Raw genomic sequence first — 25,607 nt, forward strand, 5'->3', positions numbered from 1 at the left:
TGTTCCCTGTCCACCGTGAAAAGCTGAAGGACCATTTAACCTCTTCCATAAAATGATGTGATAGAAAATGGAAAGACTGTGTCTCTGGAACATAGGAATATTACAGTGAAAGGAAGACAGCGCTCTGATATGATGACAAAGCTGTAAATGCTGCATAACCTTATGTCAAAATAGCTTAGGTAGTTTCTTAAATATGAAGATTAATTGGAATGGACTGTATTTGTAGCCTGATGGAAGTCATAGCTTAGGTATGCTTGAGATCTTGTTTAAACTCCAGTTTTCCTTTCTAGGGTGTTTCTCAGCCCAGAGATTTCTTTACGCTTTATCTTGTGGCAGATGCTTTATAGGCATTTCAGTCACTCAAGCTGCTATATTTAATGCATGTATTACTGTTAACACAGAAGGTGTTAATATCCATAATGATGTTTCCTTTCAAAAAAGCCAGCAGCATTTATTCTAGCTCTTTATCTTTAATGTGATTGTCAAGATTTTGCTATGTTGGGGAAGGAAATGATGACATTCAAGCCACCTCAGAGTAGTAATTCCATTAGAGCACTTTCCGATTCCTTAGCTATGTCCTTAGCTTCTTTAATTAGCAGAGAAATTTAATAGAGATGTATTAGTGAAAGGAATTGGAGTGTTATCTGAAGACAGAAAAATACCCACTTTTCTGTTACCAGTGTGAGTAAACATGCACAGCTGAATTGGATCCACAGGATCATTTCCCAGTGTTTGCTTTGGATGGTGAACACCAGAGGTTACAAAAATGCTCCACCACTAGTAACAAATCTTCAAAGCCGTGGCTGAAGCTATATAAACGTCCGTATAAATTCTAGGTGCCTTTTACCTGCTTCCTGGGTGGGAGTGCAGGACAGGAACAATATGGATATGGCCAAATGAGTTGGCCATTGTCTAGTGGGTTGCTTGTTGAGCACAGTGGGTGTCCAAATGTTGGAAATCCCATGAACAGAAGCTTGTAAGGCAGAGTGGCTACCAGGATCCTCTGCCCATCTGAGACCCACTACCAGAACCGTATTTGGAGCCAGTAGTTATTCTTTGAAAGGAGTCAATGGGGGTTTGCCGTGGCAGGGTGGCTGCCCTCACCTCCATATTTGAGGAGAAGCTGGTCATCAGAATATTTCCCTAGGACCCGGGCAACCATCCTTGGTCTGAGGCATTTCAGTCCCACATCTTTTACCTTCTGGAGGTCCCAGGTCACCTTTCTAACTTATCTCTCTTATTTCACACTGCCCTGGGTTCCTGCCTGTTTGTCTCCCAGATTAGCTCATTCATCTCCTGTGACCAAGCCTGGCCATTCTTCTTAACCCTTTCCCACAGCCTCCTAGGTTCAGCAACCTCCATTGTTTGCAGGTGTCTCTGCCTGGTCCCTCCCATATCCTTGCCAAGTCTGTTGGTCTCTGCAGAAACGCAGCATTGAAGGTGACTTGGGAATATTTAGATGAAAAAGAGAAGCATACAATGATTCTGAGTAATTCCAGGGTTAGTTCTCATTGCAACATGATGATGCAGGCATCTGAATTTGCTCTAACCTTTGTTTTCTGGTTGTGCTTCTTCTTTGGACCTATTCCATGATGTCCAAAGACCTTAACAATGATCCATTTTTCACTTTGCAAGGCACTCATCCAATTGAAATTCTCTGTTCTGAATGTTTATGCTCTGGCATCGAGGTAAAGCTGTGTGTACAGACCAGTTTCATCTGCAGGACCCTGTCCTGCATTCTCTTTTCAAAAATTTCAATGACTAACTAAGACCATTTAATAGAATTACGTAATCACATTAGGAGAAAAAGTAAATTTTTAAATGGAATACTTCTTCCAAAATTGGTATTTTAAAAGATGTCTTATTTCTTGAAAAATCAAATTATCAAGATTGTATTTTTGTGCAAATGCTTGCTACTTTTGAGGAGGTTTTTTCAACTTTTGCAAAAACTGTTGAGTATATTAACATGTAATTGTAAAACATCTGAAAATGCTACAGCTATTTTATACTCCTTATGAGGAAGAGAGAAAATGGTGAGAATGTTTTGTACTTAGAAAAGGTACACTTTGTAGCATAAGTAATAAGCTTTTATTCCTCAAACAGCTTTCACTATGCGCTTACTGCTGTTTGTGGGAAAAGCAGCAGCTGTAGTGTCTTTCTTGAGCAGAGAAGCTGAAAACAGGCAGTGGAACACAACTGCAACCAGGTGGTTATTGGGGTATGGGCAGAGCGGAGGAAGTTGCACCTTTGTGTACCATCCTGGTGCAGGTGACTTCTTAAAATCTTAGATCATCCAATTTTTCATTTCTTTTCTCAGCCAAAAATAGTGCTGGGGTAACAAAGCAAAGCAGTGCTTAAATTCTTTTGCCTTTCCCTGTAATTCCCTCTTCAGTTCTGCCAGTGCTAAAATCAATACACATCTCCCAAATATGTCTCTGAAGTTGCTTGAGGCAAAGGAATCAGTCTGCAGGTTTGCTGTCAGAACAGTGTTAATTCAGCACCTCCAATAATGCGGCTAATGTGAAACAGTCTGGATTTAGACAGTTTTTGGTTTCTCAAAATAGATGGCAGCTTTCCTGTATTGATTTCAAATGGATCATGAAATGTTCATATAATGAAGGTAAAAGGATTCTAAAACCTTTTTTACCAACAACTGGAAAAATTATTGCATATTGCCAATAAAACCTCAGTCCTTATTCCTCATCTTTTATCCACCTTCCCTTCCCTTCCCAGGGATGGTTGAAAAGAAGTTCTGTCAGCTTGTAGGGAAGGACTATTGCAGTTGTTGGAGCTTGATTCTTCTGATGCCAGGTTTATGTAACTTATGTCTCCAGAACTTCTATTGTCACTTTTCTCTAAATAGAAGACATTACACCTAATATAGATTCTTTTTATCTTTTTGTCATTTAAATATACTACCCATAAATTTAGAACCTGTTAAAAATTATTTTTAGTTAGGAAAATAAAGTGCTGGGTAATGTTCTTTTTCTCTCCTCCCCTTTCTGTCTTTATGGAGATAACATTTTCTCAAGTAACTTTTTTTAAAGGCTTTTCTGTTGCAAATTATTTGAAGTGCATGTTATGAGACTAATTAAAATTCTTACAGGACTACCTTTGCTGTTACTTAGTTTGTGGCTGTCCTGTAGGCTTACAGGCGAGTTAATCATAAAAGCCTCATTGCCTTATTAAATAATGCAAAATTCAGTTGGGATGTACAGTTGTGCTCAAATACAGTTGGGATATTTTCATGGAAAACATTTCATATTCTTGCAGAACAGATCCTTATTTCCTAACTACTGATGATCCACACCTTCCCCAGCTAGCAGAAACTGCAAAAAAGTTCTGGCACATCCTGCACCTCCCTTCCACGTTCCCACAGCCTGTTCTATCCTGAAAAAAACCCCTATCTGTCCAAAGCAGTGACCTGACCAACTGCTGGTTACAAAGACCTGGTGAAGAGCCTATGGAGCCACTAGTTCATCAGCGACAGTATAGTATTGAGTCATATTTTAGATCCATGCAGAGCACAAAGTCACTGTTTCTCCATGGACAGGCCGTACTGCCCTTGTTATGATTTTAACAAAAAGGAATTTGAATGATTCAGTTTCTATTTGAAATAAAATAGGTGAAACATAGTGAGAAATAGACTTGCTTCTGAAGGACTGTGATATATATTTTTAGGAGTTGATACTGAGAAATACTACTTTAGTTTTCTCTGAAGGAAAATGAAAGGTATCACGTGGAAGATCGGTCATGGTAAATGTGTTCAATAGCCATTCCCAGATGTCATCTCAGCATGAGTGAGGATCATAAGATCAAAAAAAAAAAAAAAAGGAGTTTTCTTCTTCCAGTAATTAAGAAAAATCAAGATACTAGATGAGCAGTTACTTTCAAACTGCTCGTAGTAATTAGGTATTAGATTGTGCCACAATGGTAACTTGTCTGAACGTCCTCATGAGTTTAAATACAAAGATATTCAATGTGGCCCTTATAAGTCTGAACGCCCTGAATGCAAATACCGTCGGAGTATTGCCGCAATCCCTTACTAGTAAGTAAATGACAGATTATTAAAGCTAGTTAAAAATTTGGAGGGAGACTATTATTTCAATAGAAGAAGCTAATTTGTCAAAGAGGAAGCATGATCTTGCCAAAACATCTTTCAAAAACTTGTTAGCACTATGTCCTCTTCCTTCCATTATGTCCTGATAAATTCAATACGGGACAAACTGACCTACCAATTTTGTCATTAAGCATCCTTTGCTTTGAATTTTTTATTCTTTAGCATTACCTAGTGGAATATAAAATAGCGCAAAATGATTTAATTTTAGTTCCTATCAACACAATTGTCCTGGCAAAACCGTGACAGTAATCCACACCCACCCACCCCAATGTTTAAATCTAAAAATTATTCTTTCTTTCCAGATTGGTCTCAAAATTGGAGTTTCCTGAGAAAATCTGAGACATACCAATCTCTACATGTTTTTTGAGGGCAAAAGGGGTAAATATCAAGCTTTGAGGGGGAAAAAAAAAAAGGGTCAAATTCTGAATTTCTAACTGTCCCTGGAAAAAACAGTGGCAAAATGTCTCATTCCAGTAATAGCTGGAAGCAGTAAAACAACCTGGCCACCATCTTAGGAATGGGACCAAACCTACAGCTTTAGCAATCAGAGATCATCAAGAAGAGCTGTAGGTAAAGAAAACATATTTGCTCTTCTGCATTTGTTGGCTCATTTTTCCAGTGAGTGTATGCTGTGCTGACTAATGTGCATTTTTGCATGTCTTCGGCAACTTCCCTGTCCATCGGGGTAACCCTTCATCCCTTCGTGGCCGTGCTGCGTGGTTTTCTGCACCCTGTTGTCTTCAATGTACATGCCCCTGGTCCCTGTTAATTAGAGGGGGCATAATGGGACGTGCTCTGCCGTGTATGCTGCACAATGACTCTGCTCAGTGGCATTAATTTCTTTGGTCTTGTCTAATTACGGAGCAATTAATGACTCGGTGTCTGCACGAGGAGATTTGTGGGGTGGGCACAGGCTTGCTTAAATTGTCTGTGGGTTCCATGCAGGGTCGAAAGGATCATTTCTCATCCTCTACTCAGTCCCTCTCAGTATATGTTCTTTAAAGTACTTACTGTTTGCTGATTGCTCGTAGAGGATGAACCTGGAAATGGACTGTACGTTCATTTTGTGTAAATGAGATGGGAGACGGGCAAGCTCTTACTAATTATAATCAGTAAATGGTAGCTTTTGAGAATTTTAATTTGTTGTTATTTTGGTTAGAGTACTTGGAAATGTCTTTCATAAATGAAAATAAATACATTAGGTAAATAAATTAGTCCTTGAATCTGACATGAATCTGCCCAAAATAATAATTTAAAAAATTAAATTTAATAATAAACTTATGTCTCTGAAGTGTGAAATTGAGATAAAATCAAGGACTTCAGAGGCAATTTTGCTATTATATCTGACTTGTTAGTTAAGATTTCATTAGCTTCTGCCACGATTCTTATCCTAGCCTTGTGGATGAATCATCATCAACAACAATAAAAGCAGGTTTTACTCAGCAAGTTTGTTAATAATGTAAAAATGAAAATAAATGAATATTTTCTTACCATAAAAAGCTCGGCTATGCCCAATCTGTATCATTTCTGCAATATTAAGTACATAGTTTTGAAGAGCAGAAGCAGAGCTCCAGAGGTGTGTGTAAATAACAATAATGGATATAGCTAATATTGTGTTTCGCTAGCAGCTTTCACAAGGACAAATACACTGTGAGGATTGTCCATGCTGCGTATTCCAGACTGCCTTAGATACGAACTGTGGTCCCCTAAATTGTGCAGAAGTGACCAGGGTGCTGCAATATAAGCGGTGTGATCACTGTCTCAAGCCAGTCCGAAACGGACTGTAGAGATTGAGCCGTTAATGCTGCTTGGTGTATACTTAACATGCCTTGGCTTCATCTCGTGTTTCCAAACAAATGTCCTGATCGGAAAGGTCTGTGCCATGAGGCAGGGGAGGTTGTGAGGAGATTGGGATTGGGGTTTGGGGTGATTTAGGGGCCAGGCAGAGAGGGGTTGGGGTTGCCAAAGGTGAGTGGGGACTTGCAGCAAGGACCGCTCTCCTGAGGGGGATCTCAGCTTCCTCTGGAGCTCCTTACTGTGTCCCTGCTCTTTGTACGAGGCTCCCTCAATGCGCTCCTTTTTCTGCAGCTGTAAAGCTCTTAGAGAGTCGCAGGGCCCTTAAAACATCTCAAGCCATTAACATCTGTTCTGAAATTCACTGTCTCAAATCATATTGAAATTGTAATTGGAAGTTTGCCTGAAACATCAGGGTTAGGTTCCAACTTCTTAGACACCAACTTACTGTAAACTGTGTCTTCTTTCCTCCATGTTTTTGAGAGCACACTGCTTTTTCTTGATGTGAATGGTTGAGGGTGCTCTGCAGAAGCGCTCCGCTGTAACCCAGCATGGCTCCCACCATAATGAGCTGCATTATGCTGATGATATTGTGCCTGTGCCACCTCACTGCTTGTTGCTTTCCACTGGGTGCATTTGGTTTGTCACATCAAGCACAGGCTATTTGCCTTTACTTCTAAGAGCCTTTGCCTTGTATCACAAGTCCTTTACTGTGAGGATGGTCCTACCTCTGAGCAGCCCATTGTACCTCCACCTTGAGCAGCCACTTCTTAAATTTTCAAGTAAGTACCACCTTCCACGTCATCCCTTATGTTTTTAACGAGGAGGTTTACACATGGTCACAAAGATACTAGAAAGACACCTGGAAACTTGCGTTCTTCACAAGTGCCTTCAAAACCTATCGTTAGGGAGGAAATTGTCTGTTAGGTCAATCATTGCTGTTGTGTTGATTCCTTGTGCTTTGGTGTCTGGAAACTCGTGGAGGAAGAGGGCCTCTGCCTTGCAGTGCCCAGACTCCTATGTTCTAGTGCAGGTGTAGACGTGGATAGGGCATGGGGCCAGCATTTGGGCAGTTGTAGCTGTTGTGACATGGGAGCAGCCCATCGTGCTCCACTGGATGTGTGATGGTGGTAGCACATGGAAGGTGATGGCAGATGCAGAAAGGTGCATTCTCTGCCTCTGTTTTATCTGAATTTGAGGAGAAACATGCAGGTCGGGGGAGTGTGCGAGTTGTGCTGGGCACTCTGTGGGTGATGATGTGTACCGTCTCAGATCAAAGCCAAGTTGTGGAGCTCCATGCAGTGGGCAGGTTAGAGAAACCAGTCAGAGCTCCATCTTCAAGCAGCCCTGAGTCTTCGGTATCCCTAGTAACTCCAGAAGGAGTCATAGGGCAGAAGCTGACGAGGCTGTTAATTATGGTTACTTCAGTAAAACAAGTCCCCCATGATGAGGGCTTGCCATTTGGCAGCTGGACAAATGGTGCTTTGCATGACAAAGGTGTGCAGTGCTACGGCAGAGCACTAAAGCTCTGGGATCTTGGCCAGTATTAGCAGAAGGAGAAAACTTTGTTTATTAAAAGAAACATTTTTAGCCCTATTATTCTGATAAAACCTGGCTTCGAGGGTTAGATCGTTAATTATTTTTTATGGATGTATGCGAAGCTGGGGAGTTGGTGAGAGGGAGATGTTCTGTATAAGTTCTTTAGTAAGATCCAGGGATGGAGAAATATGGAGTAATTTCTTACAGTGTCATGGCAACCAGCTCTACCCAGAGGAGGCATCTTATCAATTAGGTTAAATAATTAGGAATAACATTGAGTAAAATGAAGAAAAACAGCTTAGAGTGATGTCAGGTGGGAGGCAGCTAAGCTTCTAAACAAAACTGAAAATATGCTATATCACTTCTGGAAGACTTCAGCAGAGGCTGGAAGGAGATGTGGAGGGGAGGAAGAAATGGAGGGAAATAATGAGGTAGTGAAAAAAACTTGTGGCAGAAACTTATTCAGATAACACTGAAAGTATTTAGGCAAACCCTTAGTTTTGTTGCAAATGCATTTTTATAGAAAATGACATGTTTTGAAGAAGAGAATTAATATACACAAGATGTTTTTTTACTTCCCAACTAATATGTCTTTGTCTTCAAGATAACAGTAAAGTTCTCACTTGCTTATTCTCGTTCTATGCTTTTCAGATTTTTTTACACTAGAAAGAAACTGGAGAAAAATCTTTCCCTTTGTTTTCTGCTGGAAAGGTTAAAATTAGAGGAAATGTTATTTTATTTAAAAAAACACTTTTCACTTTAATGGCAGAAAAAGTAGAACATAGTAAAGAAATAAGACATTAGATTACTACTTGCACTTTAAAAGATCTTCTATAAATACAAATTCAGATTAAAAAAAACTCACAGGTGTTACTTCTCTTTTTTTTTTGCCAAAGTTTACCCTATTTCACTAGGAAAAAAGCGACTAAATAATAAAATGGGGAATAATAATTTTTAAAAACAGTAAATGTCTTAATTTCATAAAATATTTCATTCTGAAATTTTCCAATGAAAAATAGAAAAGGGACAATTGAAATAAGTGACATGGAACAAAATGGTATGGAATAAAATTGAGTAATTTATCTTTCTTTGTAAAATGTATGTATAAATGTCAAATATAGAGTGGCTGTGATGATATTATTAGTATCAGTATATTAAAATAATTTCTCAAAGTCCTTTTGCCCTCCCTTTGGGAAACTTCCCATACAGATTCTCAAAGTAAAAGGTGAACATACCTGTTTATTGCCAACCCTAAAACTCACTAACATCAGCAGCTACTTTCCATTGACCTCAGTAAATTGTGGATCACAGCCTCTGGGGAAAATGAGTTCAGATTGATATCATTAAGAACCAAGGTAGGTTACTTTGCGAATTTGGTTCAAAGTGTTTTTATTTAGGTTAGGTAAATGTGTTTTAATGTTACGCTTACTAATATGTACTTGCAGGAGTAGACACTTGCATAGAATGAGAAATACGTGAAAGACCGTTTTTCCGAAACCATCAGTAGAGGAGATGAAGAGGCTCTGCTCCATAGATAATAAAACTGAATGCCTTAAAAGATTAAAGGAAATATTTGCAATTTGATCAAACAAACTATGGGGAATAAAATGAACTCCGTTTGGATTGGTTTTGCAAAACTGAATAAAAGATGTAAAGAAAACAGCTTTGCAAAGTCAACTACAATTAATAGTTCAGTATAAAATTAATGTACCATACTGCAGAGGCTTGGGAACAAGCAGGCTGGAAGGCCTGAAAAGACATGCTAATAAATGGGTTGTTGAATTTCATTTTCATTGGGTTTGAAGACTTTATCCTGCAAGGCTTACAACAGTTTCTTACTCACAGTGGTAATCAGTGGTAGGAACAACTGAACGTGAATGATACCTGCAGGTATTGGTAGCACAGGCTGGTTTAGGTCATTAATGCAGAGGGACCAAAAAACCTGAAAATACCACCAAACTCCTCATTTGAGGCACAGTCCTTATTACATGTAATGATTTCGGCTGTCATTGCCTCTAAGCAAGGGAATTAATGGCATTCATGCCCAGCTGTTAGTGCCTCGTCACAGCTGAGTAGTAACTGAGGATGCTTCACTATTGGCAAAATAACCCGGTGGGCGGGAAAGACCCTGAAGCAATAAATATTTCCTTCAGCTATCAGCATATGAACAAAAACATCGAAGGCATCAAGATCATTTAAATTAACCTAGCTGATCTCACTGTTACTTGAATAAAGGCTGTTCAGCATCGTTAACGGCACATGCGAGATGTCGTGACACTGGGATTGCCAAACTGGAGGGTTAAACATTAATTTTAGAAATGAATGCTTGGTCTTGCTGCTAAAGAGTTAATGTTCAAGAGACATCTCATAATTGTTAAAGTGCTGGGTCACATCTTGACATTTTTATTCTCTCAAATCTCTCATTTATTTTCACTGGATTTTTAGGGTTGGCTTAGTCACTCTTGGATAAAGTCCAAGAAAGAACAGCTTTGCCTGCATTTGCCTTGCACTGGGAAATAGTCCTGCTCGTAGTAGAAAGATGATAAAATCTTCCCAATTATTGGGACCTAAGCCATGATACTAGCATAAAACTAAAAAATTTAAGAAACAATTTCATTTTGCCCAGCCTTTCTTTTTATTTTTTACCTCATAGTTGTATCTAAGGGCAGCTTTTCTCCCTTGTGCTGCTGGTCTTTTTTCTGTGTAATCCTGAAATTAGGGTTTCTGGTTTGATACAGCAATCCCACCACAGAAGCGATTGTGAAAAGGACAGATGAAATTCGGTGTCAGTGCATGCAAATTAATACACGTAGGCAAAAAATAGCTAGCTATACCTATACAATAATGGTTTCTAAATTAGCAGGTAGCACTCAGGAAAGACATCTGACTGTTACCGCAGATAGTTCCTTGAAGATATCAGGGCAATATTCAGTACCAGTCAAAAAAAAAAAGGCAAATAGGATTTCTAGGCAAGTCAATGCAATTAACATCATTGCACTACACTGCACCCTTCTTCAACAAGATTTTGTAAGATTAAAAAGGGTGTCTGAAAGGTGGCAAGAATGAAGCACGGAGTGACTTTCTCAGGAGAGATCAAATAGACAAGGGCTCTTCACGACTGAGAAAACACAGTGGAGGATGGCTTACAAAAATCCAGAGTGGTGCCCAGGCGGTGGAGAGGAGCAGTTACTCACTTTCTCGGAAGGGTGGCCAAGGTAAAGGCTGGGGCAGCCAGACTTGCAGAATAGCACAGCAAAATGCTTTGTCACGCAATGTTTTGATGAGAAAAAGCAGACATGGATTTGTGGAAAGGAATTAGATATTCTTGGTGGACATGTCTGGTCGGTGAGAATACATACCATGGTCTGGATGCAGTGGGCAGTTTAGAAGGTGCCTGGGCTCTGGGTTCATGGAAATCTGGAAGGAGCAGCCCAGGGCAGGATGCCCTGTGCACCCGCTTTCCCGTACTCTTATCATAAGTACCCGGCAGGGGCTGCAGTCAGAGGAAGGGTCTTGGCTTAGATGGGCAGTTGGTGTGATGCCGCGTGTCACTTCTGTCGCTGTACATGTCTCTGTGGAGCATACACATCCCAGGCATCTTCCAGGCAGCGTCTGGAGCTTTACAGCAAGAATGCCTTCGTCCCAAAGACCGTAACTCCATTGCAGCATCTAAGAGCAGAGTAAGTGGATTTTAGTGAAACAGGACATTTAAAAATGTTACGGAACAACCACAAAAAAAGTCAAAGGAAAGTGATAAAATACACTCAATTATTCTCCTCAGATACTCTCCAGACGTCAGTGTAATTTCATTGACTTCAGTGAAATTAGTGTTAATGTAGGAATGGAAATACAGCAAATCTAATTCCAGCATCTCCTTCCTGGAATAGCGAGCAAGAAAACAAAAAGGTAATCGGATAGAAACAAGTGCTGATCAGAAGGAGTTGGACAGGGAGGAGGAGAGCTCCGCAAGCTGCTGCCAGGAAATACAGACACTTTTCCAGTCTCACATAGTCATGGAGAGTTCAGCAATATGGGTACGGAGGCTGAAATGAAAAGCCAGACTTTGTTTGTCTTAGTTTTCCAACGTATGCATTCTTTTGTTGTTGTGTTGAATATTCTCAAACCCCTTCTACCAGGACAGCATCAATGGCTAGTAATATTTCCAGCAAAGTTTTTATTTTTATATTATGGAGAAGGGAGCAATGGAGAGCTGTGGGACTGGTGGAAAGAAGTGGAGGTAATGTGATTGATATGGTATTTAGACAGCCCTTTTTTCATCTGAAAACAGATCTGTTTGTAACCTTTGGAGTGCTGATGTCCAGTTCTACAGATATGTTGCTGTCTGGCTTTGTGATCCTCTGACAGACAATGCAAAAATATGTTTAAGGTGTCGCCTGACATTTTGCCATGCCATCGGTCTTCAGCACAACAGTTTGTGGCACTTGCAAAGGTGAATGTGGAGAGAGAGCGTCTTCCTAGGACCATAGATGTTCTCTCAAGCGCCATAAAAACTACCCAAATACAATGGGATTCAAATCGACGTGGTGTAGGAGATGAAACCCTCTCGCTAAGCACATTCACACTAATATCTTCCCCAAAGACCCTTCTCCACTGGTGAGAAGTGGCTTCGTAGTGACGGTGACAGCAAAGCCACAGACCTGTGACTGAAACACGGTTCCACCGATGTGTCCGTGCTGGGGGGGTGGACGTACTTGGAATTCATAAAGAGTTAATTGATAACGATGAATGCTAAATTAAGAGGCCAACTTTTTTCCTCCCCCCTCCTCCCAGAGGGATGCAGTACAGAGTAACACACATGATTTCACAGAGTATAAAAGTGGGAAACAGGCTCATTTTTGCAGTTAGATTTCACTTGGCTATTGACTGTTTTACAAGACAACCACCGAGGAAGCTCTGAAGAAGCTGTCAGGCTCGGTGACAGCTCAGCATCTGCCACGGCTAAATCAATACTGCGATGAAGGACAGGTTCCCAAAGTGGATAATCAAAGCAGAGTAAAGTTAATTCACCTTGAAAGCCTAAAAATATTAGTGCGAAATTTTTTAGACAAACCCAGCATCATTCCAGCAAAACATGAGAGGTGCTGAGGTCCAGCCCAGAGCAGCAGCCTGCCCAAGCGCTGTGGGGAGCAGGCTTCATGCCACTCGCAAGCACAGATGCTTTGATGAAATGGAAACCCAGTGCTAAATCATGCAAAAAAGGGGTTCACGTTGGCCCTGATAGGTAACGGTGCGCTAGAATCTCATGGTTTGGTTTTGTGGAAAATATTCCATTATAATATAAATTTGTGTGTGTGTGTGTGAAGATAATGAACGTTCCATTTTTTCTTAGGCTGTTAAGACTTTTTTTTGGCATCAAAATGGGATTTTCTTCCATTGTTCAGGTTTCAACGGTTTAAAGTCAAAGGACTGGAGGAAAAATGTTTAGCTATGAATTATTTTAGCTTTATAAAACCTGGAGGTGAATTGTTTTAACTTTTTGTGGAACTCTTTTTTTTTTTTTTCTCTTGATTTTAGTGCAAACACTTCAGGGAAGGCAAATCCAATTTGAGATAGACTGTCAGCATCACATTGAAAGTCTTGAATACAAAATTTTGCTCAGCTCTGTCCAGAGATGCTTAAATTGCAGGACTGAGGATTAAAGGGAATGTGCTTCTGCAGATGACTTAGATGAGTAAGAAACATTATTGTTCAGTTCAGTGAAGCCAGTTTTGTGGTCATTTTACAAAGGAGAATTATTCTGAAAATAATAGGATGCAAACATCATCCCCAAATTTGAGGCTTTTAATATGAACAGTTAAGTACTTCATTTTGTTCCTTTTGTTCCTAAAAATAGCTTATAATTAGATAGAAAAATCTATCCTCCCAGAGTTCAGGCTGATGAATTAAAATAGAGAAAGAAGGAACTACCAAATAGAAGCAGCATTACTTTACCTGCACTCTGTCTCATTAATATTTTCAGGCAGTTATTGTACAAGCATGCACTGTTTTGCTAGCAGGTGTATTTACCACAACCTCTCAAGGCTATGCGTGGCCTGCGTTTTATAGCTGGAATCATTTGTCTATTTGTCCCAAATCCATTCTTATTAATTGTGCTGAGATAAAATTGAATATTTAATTAAATGAATAAGCAAAGTTAGATTTGAAAGAAGTAGAAAGAATGAGGTGAATTAGAAGACTGAAAGGAAAATTAGCAGCTGCAGAAAGTCTGAGCCCATTCATATTGTGTGTTCACTTTACACTTACATACAGGTGTATCTTTGTGCATGTACACGTGTAAATATCTGTATTTTTGAGTATCTAAAACACACCAACATGCAGATTTATACAGTACAGACTTTTACATTGGCATAGGCAGAAAAAAAGAACCTAGGAGTAGAAAGCTAGAAACATCTTCTAGTACAGTCCAGTATTTTGAAGGTGTGTTTACAAATTTCCTGTTATATTTTAACGAGAGAGGCAATTTAGATGGTGTTCCTCAGTGCGCAAGTGATGTTCTGGCATCCTGCCTCCAGCAACATTGCTATCCGGGGCTCATCTTAATGTGACAAGAACTTGGTGTCCCACTAAAAAATTCCCTTCAAAATATTAAAGAAAAAAAAAATCAACAACAGAAAAAAAACCTCGCAGCTCAAATCCAGCAAGAAGCCGCCAAGTTGTTTCACACGGTAACACTGACAGCTGCCAGCTTTGCTCAGAGGACTTTTTTCTGGAGATGATCCCTGTGGTTCCTGTGCTTCCATTCAATAGTGCTGGAGACCCTTTGCATCCTGTGCTTGTTACTGGTGTCAGTTTTGACACGGTGTGGCACGGTGAGGAAGGCACATGGGATGGGTTTGATCCACACATGTCAACACCGGCCGGTAATAACAGTAAGGACAGTGCTCGGGGAAAGCAGCTTCTTTATGTCTTTGATGGAGAAAGGAAAGAGCAAGATTTATGTGATGGGTAGATGATTGTTTGACAGGCACAATTCAGCTTTTTTCGATATACTGGAGAGATTTGCATGGAAATGAGGCAATATTAAAGATAATATTCCAAATGGAGAAAATGATAAATAAGGGATGGAACAAAGTGCTAGAGGCATGGGGTTGCTGGCATTCATGGTGAACATAATTCTCATTAATTTTGGTCAACTTTTGCCTCTCTACTTTCCTTCTGCACCCGTTGTAATTCCTTTAGGGAAGTGATTGCGTTGTAATTAACATTTACCATTGCACGGGACTTTATGCAGCGTGTGTTAAATGTGCCATTTGGTAAGGAAGTGATGGATTTTGGAAGAAGCAAGAATGATGAAGCATTAGTACAAGAAATGGTTTAGCTCATTTCACTAGTTAATTATTCTCTGTGTTTATATCATACCATTCTTATAAAAGGAAACTTAAATATTCCTCCCCCAATTGTCACCACCAAAAGCTGTGAACCATTAGACCCAACTTCCACTGTGTATGTAATATGTAGAAAAATCCCTAACTCTCAGCCTCTTACTCCAGAGCTCTTTGGGGAAAAGCTTTCCAGAATTAAGGCTATTATAGGGGATGTTGAGCTGGGAAGAAGTTGCATGTGAACTGTGATTTCAAGCTGCTTAGCATCTGCATCATCAGAGCCAGGCAGCCCTTGGCCCCTCATCCTCAGGGGGACGATGTCTAATTTTGTTGTCTATGCTGCTGAGTAACCTTGGCCAACTTCAGCTCATGCCCATCGCTTCCTCAGGGCTAGAAGCCAAACGCACTGATAGCTGTGGACAACGGTAGCTTTAATTTAAGACTGTGTTTTGAAATACCGATTCAGCCAGTCTTGGATGGCAACTCTGTGCAAAAATATAGCTAGTCAGCTCGTCACATTTGCATGGTGGAGAGGCATTGAAGCTTTAAAGTAAATATTTTCTGTTAGCTAAGTGCTCTCATGAAAAAAAGCTCCCAGTTTCACCATTTAAAAATTAGTGACTGTACAAGTGCAGTTGAAAGCCCTTATTTTTATAAGGATTTTTGCATAAAGTATGCAAAACGCCTAGCTGCATCCAAAGCAGCTGTTCCACTCTGCTGTGCAAAGTGTCCCCTACAAAGGGAAGAACAGCGAGTGTGAGTTCCTACCGTTTACTCCTGATGATCCTCTTAATTACATAATTATTTGGTTCTTGTCAAACAAATATCACATCAACGTTAACAGGGATTTTACAGGCCTGTCTTTATTATCATTATCCTCTTAATTTAGGGTTTGCATTACTATAGTATCAGGAAGGCGTTGGGTCAGGAAAGCGGGTGAATGTCACCTGGACCCTGGAGGAGCTGTGCATCTTACATGACTGCAGTAAGTGATATAGGAATGCATGGAGGGCCACCACCTCCCTGCGTTGGCAATATGGGACATACATCTGGATGCAGGCACTGTACGTAGAGTGTATAGGCCATGGGGATGATGGAATCAGACTGGCTGTGGCGTGCATTCGTCTAGACACAATTGCATCCAACTCCCCCCTGATTTCGGCAGTCAGGTGATCTTGGTGAGAAGTTCAGAGCTGAAGTCCACTGCTGAATCCAGACCTTTGCCCATTAGCTTCTCCTCTGCACAGTGGGTGTAACAATGCATTGTTGAGGCTTATGGGAGGATAAATATTTTGGATTATGTGGCACGGGATAGTACATTGATATGACTGCAGGGATAATTGGAGGAAAGAGATTTTTTTTTTTTACTTTGGGTACTTTTGGAAATAAAATTTGAAAGCCAGTGTGCTCTGGTGTTAGTATCTCCTCCCTGTTAATAGGGAGTAATTGTGTTTAGGACACTGGTTGAACGCTGCTGTGAAACTGGTGTCAGCATTGCTGGAACGGGGCGGGGAGGGGGGTATATTTTAACAGCACAATATTCAGTGGGACCAAGAATTCAAAATTAAAATTGGCCTTTTGAAGACCTGTAAAGCTGTGGGGTTGCCTTGGTGGTTCCAGTAGCACAGCTGGCAGGCAGGAGATCCGCTGCGGGGTGGAGGTGGGAGGCTGAGGCTATGGAGTAGGACGGGGCAGGCATCAAAAAGGTGCTGTAAGACAGCGATAAGGGAGGGGGCTAGAGGAATTATTTTCCGCCAAGTAACGCACTTTGTTGAATAATGTTGGTGGATTTGAAGAAAGCTGTTTACTGTGGCCGCGGCAGCCTATTGCTGCTGCTGCGTCTCAGTGAGGCTGTTGGACTTAGGAGATGGACGCTGCGCTGTGCTGCCAGGTGTCACACCGAATAGCATCTGCAAACGTTTTGCAATGTAATCAGATGTGTTAAAGTGAGGTGGAAGGGAATAACAGAAAACTGGTCTGCTTTTAAAATAATAGATCAGGTATTTGGGTACTGGGCTTATATCTAACTATATCTGGTATCTATATATTGGGGGGTTGTGTCGAATCTCTCATGAATGATATAGCTTTAATAATATTAACCTAATAATCTTGCAGGAATAGCTAAGTCCAAAAATTCGTGGAATAAGTTGCAACATGCCTCAGCATGCAAAAATGAATATCTGTGTTCTTACAGGATCAAGGCATCATCATCTTCTTTACAATTAGATTTTAAAGGTATATTGTATATGCTTAGATTAATAATACTCTAGCATAGAGCAGACCATAGGGAAAATTAGATCTGTCAATCAAGCCTTCAGTTCTTAAAGGCAGATGTTCCTATCTGGACATATTTAGCATACAGTCAGGATACTAAGAGATCTGAAATGCTTTGGGATAATTTAGGTAACTCTGAGTCTTTTTTTTTTTTTTTAAGGTTTTTTTTTTTTTTAAACAGGCATAAAGATTTATGTAACACTATTGCTAAATAATTCAAAACTGTTTTATGTATGTACAAATATAGTAACATACATTTTATATATAAAAATAAATAGCACTTAGATCCTTGTGTATAATTTAGGGGAGATTTTTCAACACTGAAGAGTAAAAACAGAAATTAAGGTAACAGTTGAACCACCTACCTCACCTTTAGGTCTGAGAAAAAATATTTCTGCATCATTATATCAAATTGATCTCTATGAAATCTAGTAAAGACTGTTCCAGATTTACACACAGAGGACAATTAAGTAAATGTGCATTGCATGACTGTAGAAATATAACAGGAAATGTCTGCAGAAATGCGAGTCATTAAAGAGAAGGTGAATAAATGCAATTTGGCCTAACTAGTCATTTCAAGAAATTAGGTAATTTCACCTTCAACCTCTGTAGCATCATCTCTCTCATTTCTTGTGAAGGAGAGTCTAAATTAAAACTATTGAAGTGTATGTATACCTTTAGAGTTTTCTTTACAGATTGTTTAAATCCTCTTACTATCAAGAGAGGCACAGTATCTTATTTCTTTCAGAACCTTCTGCAAATTCTCTTTACTGCCAGTTCCCCTTGCCAACAACAATTAAAATACAGCGCAAGTGAAATGCCCTCTGTAGGGTTCCTCTGCCTCTGTTTTTTAAAGGTGAGGGGTAAGGTTCACGCTTGGGACTTCAGCATTTGCTCATTAAATAAGGATGCACTGAGAAATATTTACTTGCTAATTACAGGCACTAAGGGTCATTGATGGAGACTCAAACCTTTAAAGGCTGAGAACAGCAAGAGCAGCATTAGATGCTTGCTAGCGTGTCCACGTACGTGCACGTGCCTGCACATGTGCATCTGTGCATAGGAGATCCAACGTGCTCCGGAGGTGGTCAGCTCCCTGAGCTGAGACATCTCTGCCAGCTAAAGAGCTGATCCAGCTCACCTCTCTGTTCTGTCCCATCTCTATCGTATTTGCTAATGCAATTACCCCAACTTAAAGTCAGATGGGGAAGAGCAAAGGCGGTAACTTGTATTTTTAAGGCAGACTAACCTCTTCTCATTAGACCCTCCCAAGCAGAGAACCCTTTCCCTGTAGAGGAGTGTCACAACAGGTGTAACAAATGCAATGCGAATTATTTTAGTTATATATTTGTTATTTCCTTATCAGCACAAACTTGTTCTGTTGCATACCAAGACCTGCAAACCAATAAATATTAGCTTTTTTTAAATGGCCCCCTTTGCTAGTTATCATATAGAGAACAGGGATGGGGAACTGATTTAGAGAGAGGTGGATTTTCCATGCCAGATTATGAAAAAAGTGGTCTCCCCCAAAAAACAGCAAACCAGTCCCAGCAGCTACCAGTGTTGGTGTAGGGAAGCGCCATGAGTGAGGAGAGTCTTTGAGGCACAGCTTCAAAGCTGTGGAGATCTAAAGTAGGTTCCTTTTAAGTGTTTGCCAAAGGACCCCCATGCAGTAACCTGTAAGAGAAGTGGAATATTTAGATGAACTCAACCATGTGTCTTTACCATTTCCAACAGGAGGCAAAGGAAGACTTTGATTTCCAACAGAGGGGTAATGCTGGTTTTGTCTGTGCAGACTCTACAGCGTGTAGGCTCATGAATTCTGGCTTAGTGAGGTACTGCTGGGTAATGCTTCCAGCAATTTTGCAGGCTTGATCCAATGATTTATTCTATCCTTAATTTCTTGAACAAACATACTCTTTTTAAGTACAACTTTCCAGGACCCTCTATTAAGAGACACGGAACTAGAATTTCTCTTCTGGCTGTATATTTTCTACAAATTGTCTCTGCCAAAGAGTCTTTTTTTTATTTTTTTTTTTTTTTTTGCAGAGGAGGTAATATGTGCCAGTTGCTTCAGACAAGTTGTTTTCACCATGGCATTCTTAGCTGTTTCCAACCTGGCAGGTGTCAGAGTTGAGTCTCTTTTTTTCCCAACCTTCCAGGGCACTCTGTCACATTTCCATCAGTCTGTGTCTTCTGTGTAGGTTTGCATGGCCAGCTGGGTTGTATGCATTGTAATTGCATATGCACTCTAGCTGTAGTTACAGGCTTGCATAAATTTTACTCATGCAGAAAGGCAGGGTTGCGGGGACAGTTCTGACTTCTCTTTACATTTATAGTCACAGTCATTTTTAGATGCATCTGACATCGGAGGGCAGGACAAGAGATATTCTGCACTCACATATCTGATGAGCTGAGTTAATGATAAATCAGCAACTGTTCTTCAGAAGGATGAGGGATGTTGCACTTAGAAGAAATGACACTTCATCACGTTTGTCCTACTACAAATGTCCAAAACAGTGCTGAAAGCTGGAAAAAAAAAAAGAAAGAAAAAAGTCAGGTGGCTTTCATCCATCTAGTCTTTTTTATAATCCACATACTCTGAGTGAGTGTTGATATAGAATCATAGAATCCTTTAGGTTGGAAAAAACCTTTAAGATCAAGTCCAGTTGTAAACACAACACTGCCAAGTCCACCGCTAAACCATGTCACTAAGTGCCACATCTACACATCTTTTACATACCCCCAGGGATGGTGACTCAACTGCTTCGCTGGGCAGCCTGTTCCAATGCTTGACAACCCTTTCGATGAAGAAATATGTATCTGAATGGGTACAGAGGTAGAGAAAACCTTTCAGTAGCTAGCAGATATGATACAACAATCAGTAAAGCAAGGAAAAAAAATGTACCCTTGCAAAGAGCTTTATTTCTGGATATCACATAGAGTATTAATCTGCTGTGTTTTCTAAAATTGAAACCTCATGTTCATCTTTGCTACACATTGTGTGAATTTGTTTGATATGATCTTGTGCGTTGAGATGAAAAATCCCAAGATTTTGGTGAAACAATGAACATGGTATTTCTGATAAGCATCAGCATCTAATTTTTACATGGACATAGTAAAAAGCACTGTGAGAAAATTTTCTATTAAACAGGTTTTAGGAAAGCACCATGTTTCTTTAAAAATGCCACCTCTCAAATAGGGGTGATAAACAACAGTAAATGAGTATGAAACAAAGTGTGTTTTCTGGAATGAGGTAGAAATGTGTTGTGTAGAAGGAAGACGCTATGTAGGGAGAGATGGAAAGCATTCTTCCTTTCACAGTGAGTTATTTCTTGCAATTTGTAGGCTGCAGTTGTTTTTCAAAAAAATGCAATATGGAAATGCATAGGTGCATTCTGCTATAAAGTACCTCCGAGCAAAGATTATTAAAAATGACAGGCACATTTCTGTGTATTTGATAATGTCAAGAGCAGAAGTGCTGCACATTGGTGTTATGAGATATCAGAATAATTCTCTTTTCTGCAAAATCTGTTATGCCTAATGGAAGAATGTCATTTTGGGCTGGCTTGCAAGGGTAATTACATTGTGACTCAATAAGGCACCTTCAACTTGCTTGACTTTAAGAGCGTCTTTCAATCCACCACTATTCAAGACAGCCCTAGCAAAGGTGTGCATTTAAGTTTTTGCTTAAATGCTTTGCTGAATTTAGACTTCAGAAATTAACCGTTCTCCATCAAATAATGTTCACTGCATCACACTTGTAATAGTATACTGAGGTTCATGCCTTTTCAGTTGGAAAGGCTTACTTAAAACATGTGATTTTCTCGAATATGGCATGTCATTCTTCGATATTGCACAACTCAACTGGCTGAGCTTGACAGTAACAGTGGCATGTTTGGAAAGGGGAGAATTAAACCAGAAGAGAAGGTAACTCCAGGAGTGGGTTTGAGGTAGTGCTTTCTACTCTACCATGTCCTCCTCCTGCCCTAGTGATATGTTCTCGACAACGAGGTAAACTTGGGACTTCCTATTTGTCCTGTTTTCAGCTGAGATAGTTAATTAACTGTTATTCACTAATCCAGTATTTCTCTCTTTGCAATCATTAGTGACTGGCATCTAGAGTTGACATGACATGTCCAAGTCCTCTGCTGGGGCTGGCGGTGAAATTGGACTGTGAAATGCCACTCTGAATCTTTCTTGTGCATACCTTGGCCATTGACATGGGACCCAATTTGTATAGATATCTCCTTGCCAGGCTTCTCAGGTTCCTTTCCTCTCCATTTCGTTTCTTTGGGGCTGAGGTTCACAGCATGTGCAGGCTGAGCCGATCTTACGGGAGATCCACATGATTCTTTGGATAGCGCCTTCGAGGTTTACTGTCAGGCTGAAGCTACAGTCGAAAATTATTTTGGATTAGTGTAGGGTATAGAGTTAAAATGCACCAGCTGTTTTTAAATAACTCCATGTGTGGACATTATCTGTATGACTGATTTTGTAAACTAATGCAGACTGAGTGGCTGTATGAACTGTATGGGTAAATTCAATAAATAACTCTGTACATATGTGTGTGTGTGAGAGTGTGGGCATAAATAGAAATTTTCAGTTTAACCTATGCATTTGCAGTAATTTGTAATCATACATAAAATTCTTTGAAGTTATCCTGGAATTATGAGTAGCATTTACGGGAGTATAAGTATTTATTTTTAATTACCTTTGGGTTTTTTTTCAGCTCTTCTTTATGCAACTATTTTTGGAAACGTCACCACCATTTTCCAGCAAATGTATGCCAACACCAACCGATACCATGAGATGCTGAACAATGTGAGGGATTTCCTAAAATTATATCAAGTCCCAAAAGGCCTTAGTGAAAGAGTCATGGATTATATTGTCTCAACCTGGTCCATGTCTAAAGGAATTGACACAGAGAAGGTATGAGTACATGAGGTAACAATTTAGATGGCAAGAGTTTGTGTCCATTGTGTACTTATTAGGAACAGGACTGTATAACAGCATATAACTTACTAACAAATTCTTAACTGCATGCTACTCCATTATTATGTTTGTGTTTGGATCAAAAACTAGATGTTTTAAAAAAGGACTGTTTTGCTGCTTTGGAATTATGATTGTATTTTTTATTATGGTAAATGTTTTCTGCCTTCCAGTCTTACTTTGCCTAAATACTAAATAATTTCAATGTACTTAACTATTGAAATCAATGGGAAATTGGTCTTCAAATTAGTCCAAGAACATAATTTGGTGTCTAACCTACATCAGTGTTTTTTTGAAAAGTATTGGCATCTGTGAGTTGCAATGAAATGAATTTGATTGGCTTGGACCTTTTGCTGATACCCAGGACATTGACATACCCATCAGCATAATTAGCGTAGGATTTAATGGCAGTAGAGATTGATCTCCTTGAGCTAAAATCTCTCAGCTAGAACTTAAGGCCTTTGGTAGGGAGATACAGAAAATGTGGCACTGCTGGCAGCCATGCGGGGCAGAAGTCCTACAGGACTTTAGCCCTCAGAAAGGACTGGTCATTTGGTTTTCTTCAAAAGCTGATTAAAGGAGAAGATTGTCTTCAGAGAGTGATTCGTTGTGTGCCAGGACAGACCAAGTGAATTGTCCTCAGGGCCTCTTTCTCCATGATATGTGCGGTGAGTCTGTCTAGCCTTGGATAGAGAGCTGAAGTCAGATGGAAGGGTTTCCAGCTGCAATACCTTGAACGTTGGCAAGATACAACAGTTTTAGGTCTAGATTTTTGGTCAGTGGAGATCAGTGATGCTCCTGTGGACTTGATACACATCAGCTGAAATTAGGCATTCAAGCTCCAGTTCCCATGAAGATTTCCTTCCTAAGAACTTCAAAGGCAAGTGTCCGAGGGAGGGTAAGGAAGCGTCATGGCAGATCAATATCTTAAAAAGTCTAGTGCTTGCAGAGCTTCGAAGTTCTTGCTTCAGTTGAATCTATTGTGTAATACAGAGTGATGCTGCAGCTTATTCAGATATGCCAAGATGAAGTCACTACACTGAAAAATTTAGTCTTACATCATGCTGATGCAACAGCAGTTATCTTATTAATCATCTGCTGTGAAATTCGGTTTACCATCACAAATACAACTATTTTAAGTAACAAGGATTTTGATTTCTTTGATTCTCATGCTTCAGTATGTCACATTCTTTAATATGTTAACTTCTTATACACTAATATCCTAACTTCCCAATGCTGATTCATACAGTGTTAAAAGTGAGCTTTAATGTTGTAAACTACTGTAAATGCATTCAGTCCTATTGTGTAAACTCAAACCCATGTGAAAATTCAACTTTCGTTTGCATTTGTCTCCTTGCAGTTAAGCCAGAATCCTGTATTATTCCACTACAGTTTCATTAGATTTTAATGATGCTTTGCAGTTAATTAGGAGAACCTATGCTTTAATTACTGAAATTTCCTTCCATAGTTTCCGCAAGTCCGGTTTTATAGATTATAAAAATGCAGTTAGAGCCATAATCTTCAACTCATGGTAAGCAGTGTTCTCTGGTCTGTAAGATAGTAGTGGCTGCTTAGCTAGATAATTAATATGGCTGTAAAATCTGTGACTTAGGTTTTTAACAATTTTCCCTTGGTTAAGACTTGCCTAAACTTAGGCCTGGATCCAAAACCTATTTAAAACAGTGGAAGGATTTCAGGAACTTCTGCATCTGGACATCAGTAGTTGCATCTAATCGAACTTGCCAGAAAAGCCCATGTTACAGAAGAACAGAGACAAGATAAACGTAAGAACTTGAGCACCGGTTTGAATATTTTGGTATTTTGTATCCCTTACAGCCTGCAAGTCTGCAAAAGCAACAGCACCAGCAGCCTGTAGTGCCCACAGTGAGCATCCCTGGATCAGGCAGTTTGCTCTCAGCTCAGGACCTTAGGCAAAGTCAGGATTTGTTTCAGCAAAAGGGTGGAAAGCTGTGTCGTAGCCAGGCAGCCTTCCTGCCTTTTATCTCCACTCAGGAAGGTGTTATGATGTGCTTCACCAAAACAAATGAGAGAATGTTGTAAATCCCAGCTGAGAAATGATAGAAACAGTGGTACAATCCTAGAGAGTAGTTATGGAGAGTGGATCGCTTCTCTTGCAGTAGTTCCTTCATGACCCCTTCAAGCCTTGTCGTAAGACCCTCTGCATTTAAATAGAATCCATCTGTACTAACCCTAGAGCAGCAAGTGGATGGGAGTGCACTGTAGGGACCTCCAAGGTACACAGAGTCAAGGCAGATTTATTATTGTAGACACAGCGGGGCTAATGGGACTACATTGCACCTGCAGCTGACCTGCTAAATCAGATAGTGCTCCAGCGTAGGTTGGAAGAGGGGATTACTGCCCCAGGTCTTGAATTGTTTCTCTGCGCTGCTTTGTCTGACAGCCTGGACGTGACCTTAGGGGTTTCTTCCAGTCTAGTTTTCAAAGCTCCAATAATGAGATTCTGACCAGTCTGTTGTCTTTGCATCACATGATTTCCCATTCTCCTTAATTTTTATGAACTTTTCAATAAGCTTCTTATTATCTTGCAAAACACGTGTGCTCATGACACATGATAATTAGTGAGGAATTTCTCAACTTTTCAGTTTCCATCAGACAGCTCAGACAGTTTCCATCATCCAAGGATGTTTTTCAACCTAACATACAGTATTACATCCTAAACTGTTCCAAATATATCTGCATTGTCACACTGGAATGTGTTTTGCAACATCATTTGCCACAAATTTATAATACATTTCATTCAGTCACTCAGCATGTTGAAATGGCTTTGTTTTGAAATCCACATTCAAAGAACAAGAAGGTTAATATGCTAACAAAGAATGAAATTCCTTATATGAGTGTTACAGTAGGTTCCTATGGTGATGAACAATCCTAGCAATTTGATGGAGTAAAAATAAACACATGTGCATGTGTTTCTTTCATAACTAAAGATTTTAAATTCATATGCTTGAAATTAAATTATGTTAATAACTTGATTGGAATTACTACCACTACACATTTTATTACTACTTAATATGTGTAGATTTGTTGCATTATAGTTCAAATATCTGTTCTTGAATGACATGTTCAGTGTGTAGTCCCAAAGATCTTGGCTAAAACTGGTAAGGATGAGATGGGAACTGAAGGCAAAGTGGAAGTTAGCATGGAGGAAGTTTAATGAAGATCTAGTCCTCGCTGCTTGTGAGAGCAAGCTGTCCCAAACAGAACTTTGTTTTAAAGCCCCAGTCTGTTGTCCTTCTATGTGGAGGAGGACTTGTTCTCCCACACTGAAGTGACGGTGCCTTAAGCACACCATTTCGGCTTCCCTGTTCTCCTTGGGACTAGCTCATCTTCAAATCCGGTCTTCAGACCACAGCGCTTCAGCCTGTCTCTGAGCGTTCACAAATAAGGAATTAACAATGACACTAAAAGCATTAGCGTATTTATTATTATTACTTAAGGGGAAGCAAGTGGCCTCTGATCCATAGTCTTAAAATCACTTAAACATGAGAGCCCTCCTCTGACAG

At 39.9% G+C, this 25,607-nt stretch overlaps 1 protein-coding gene across 1 annotated transcript in view; it reads left to right on the plus strand.

Annotated features, from left to right (window-relative positions):
• The window catches only part of KCNH5 (potassium voltage-gated channel subfamily H member 5), a 170,990-nt gene that overhangs the window by 85,389 nt on the left and 59,994 nt on the right, over positions 1–25,607 (plus strand). The window contains exon 8 of the mRNA XM_054828084.1: positions 21,803–22,002. Coding sequence (XP_054684059.1) covers positions 21,803–22,002 — 200 coding nt within the window. The remainder of the gene's footprint in view (positions 1–21,802; positions 22,003–25,607) is intronic.

This window comes from Grus americana, chromosome 5, assembly GCF_028858705.1.
Source record: "Grus americana isolate bGruAme1 chromosome 5, bGruAme1.mat, whole genome shotgun sequence".
Classification (NCBI taxonomy): Eukaryota; Metazoa; Chordata; class Aves; order Gruiformes; family Gruidae; genus Grus; species Grus americana.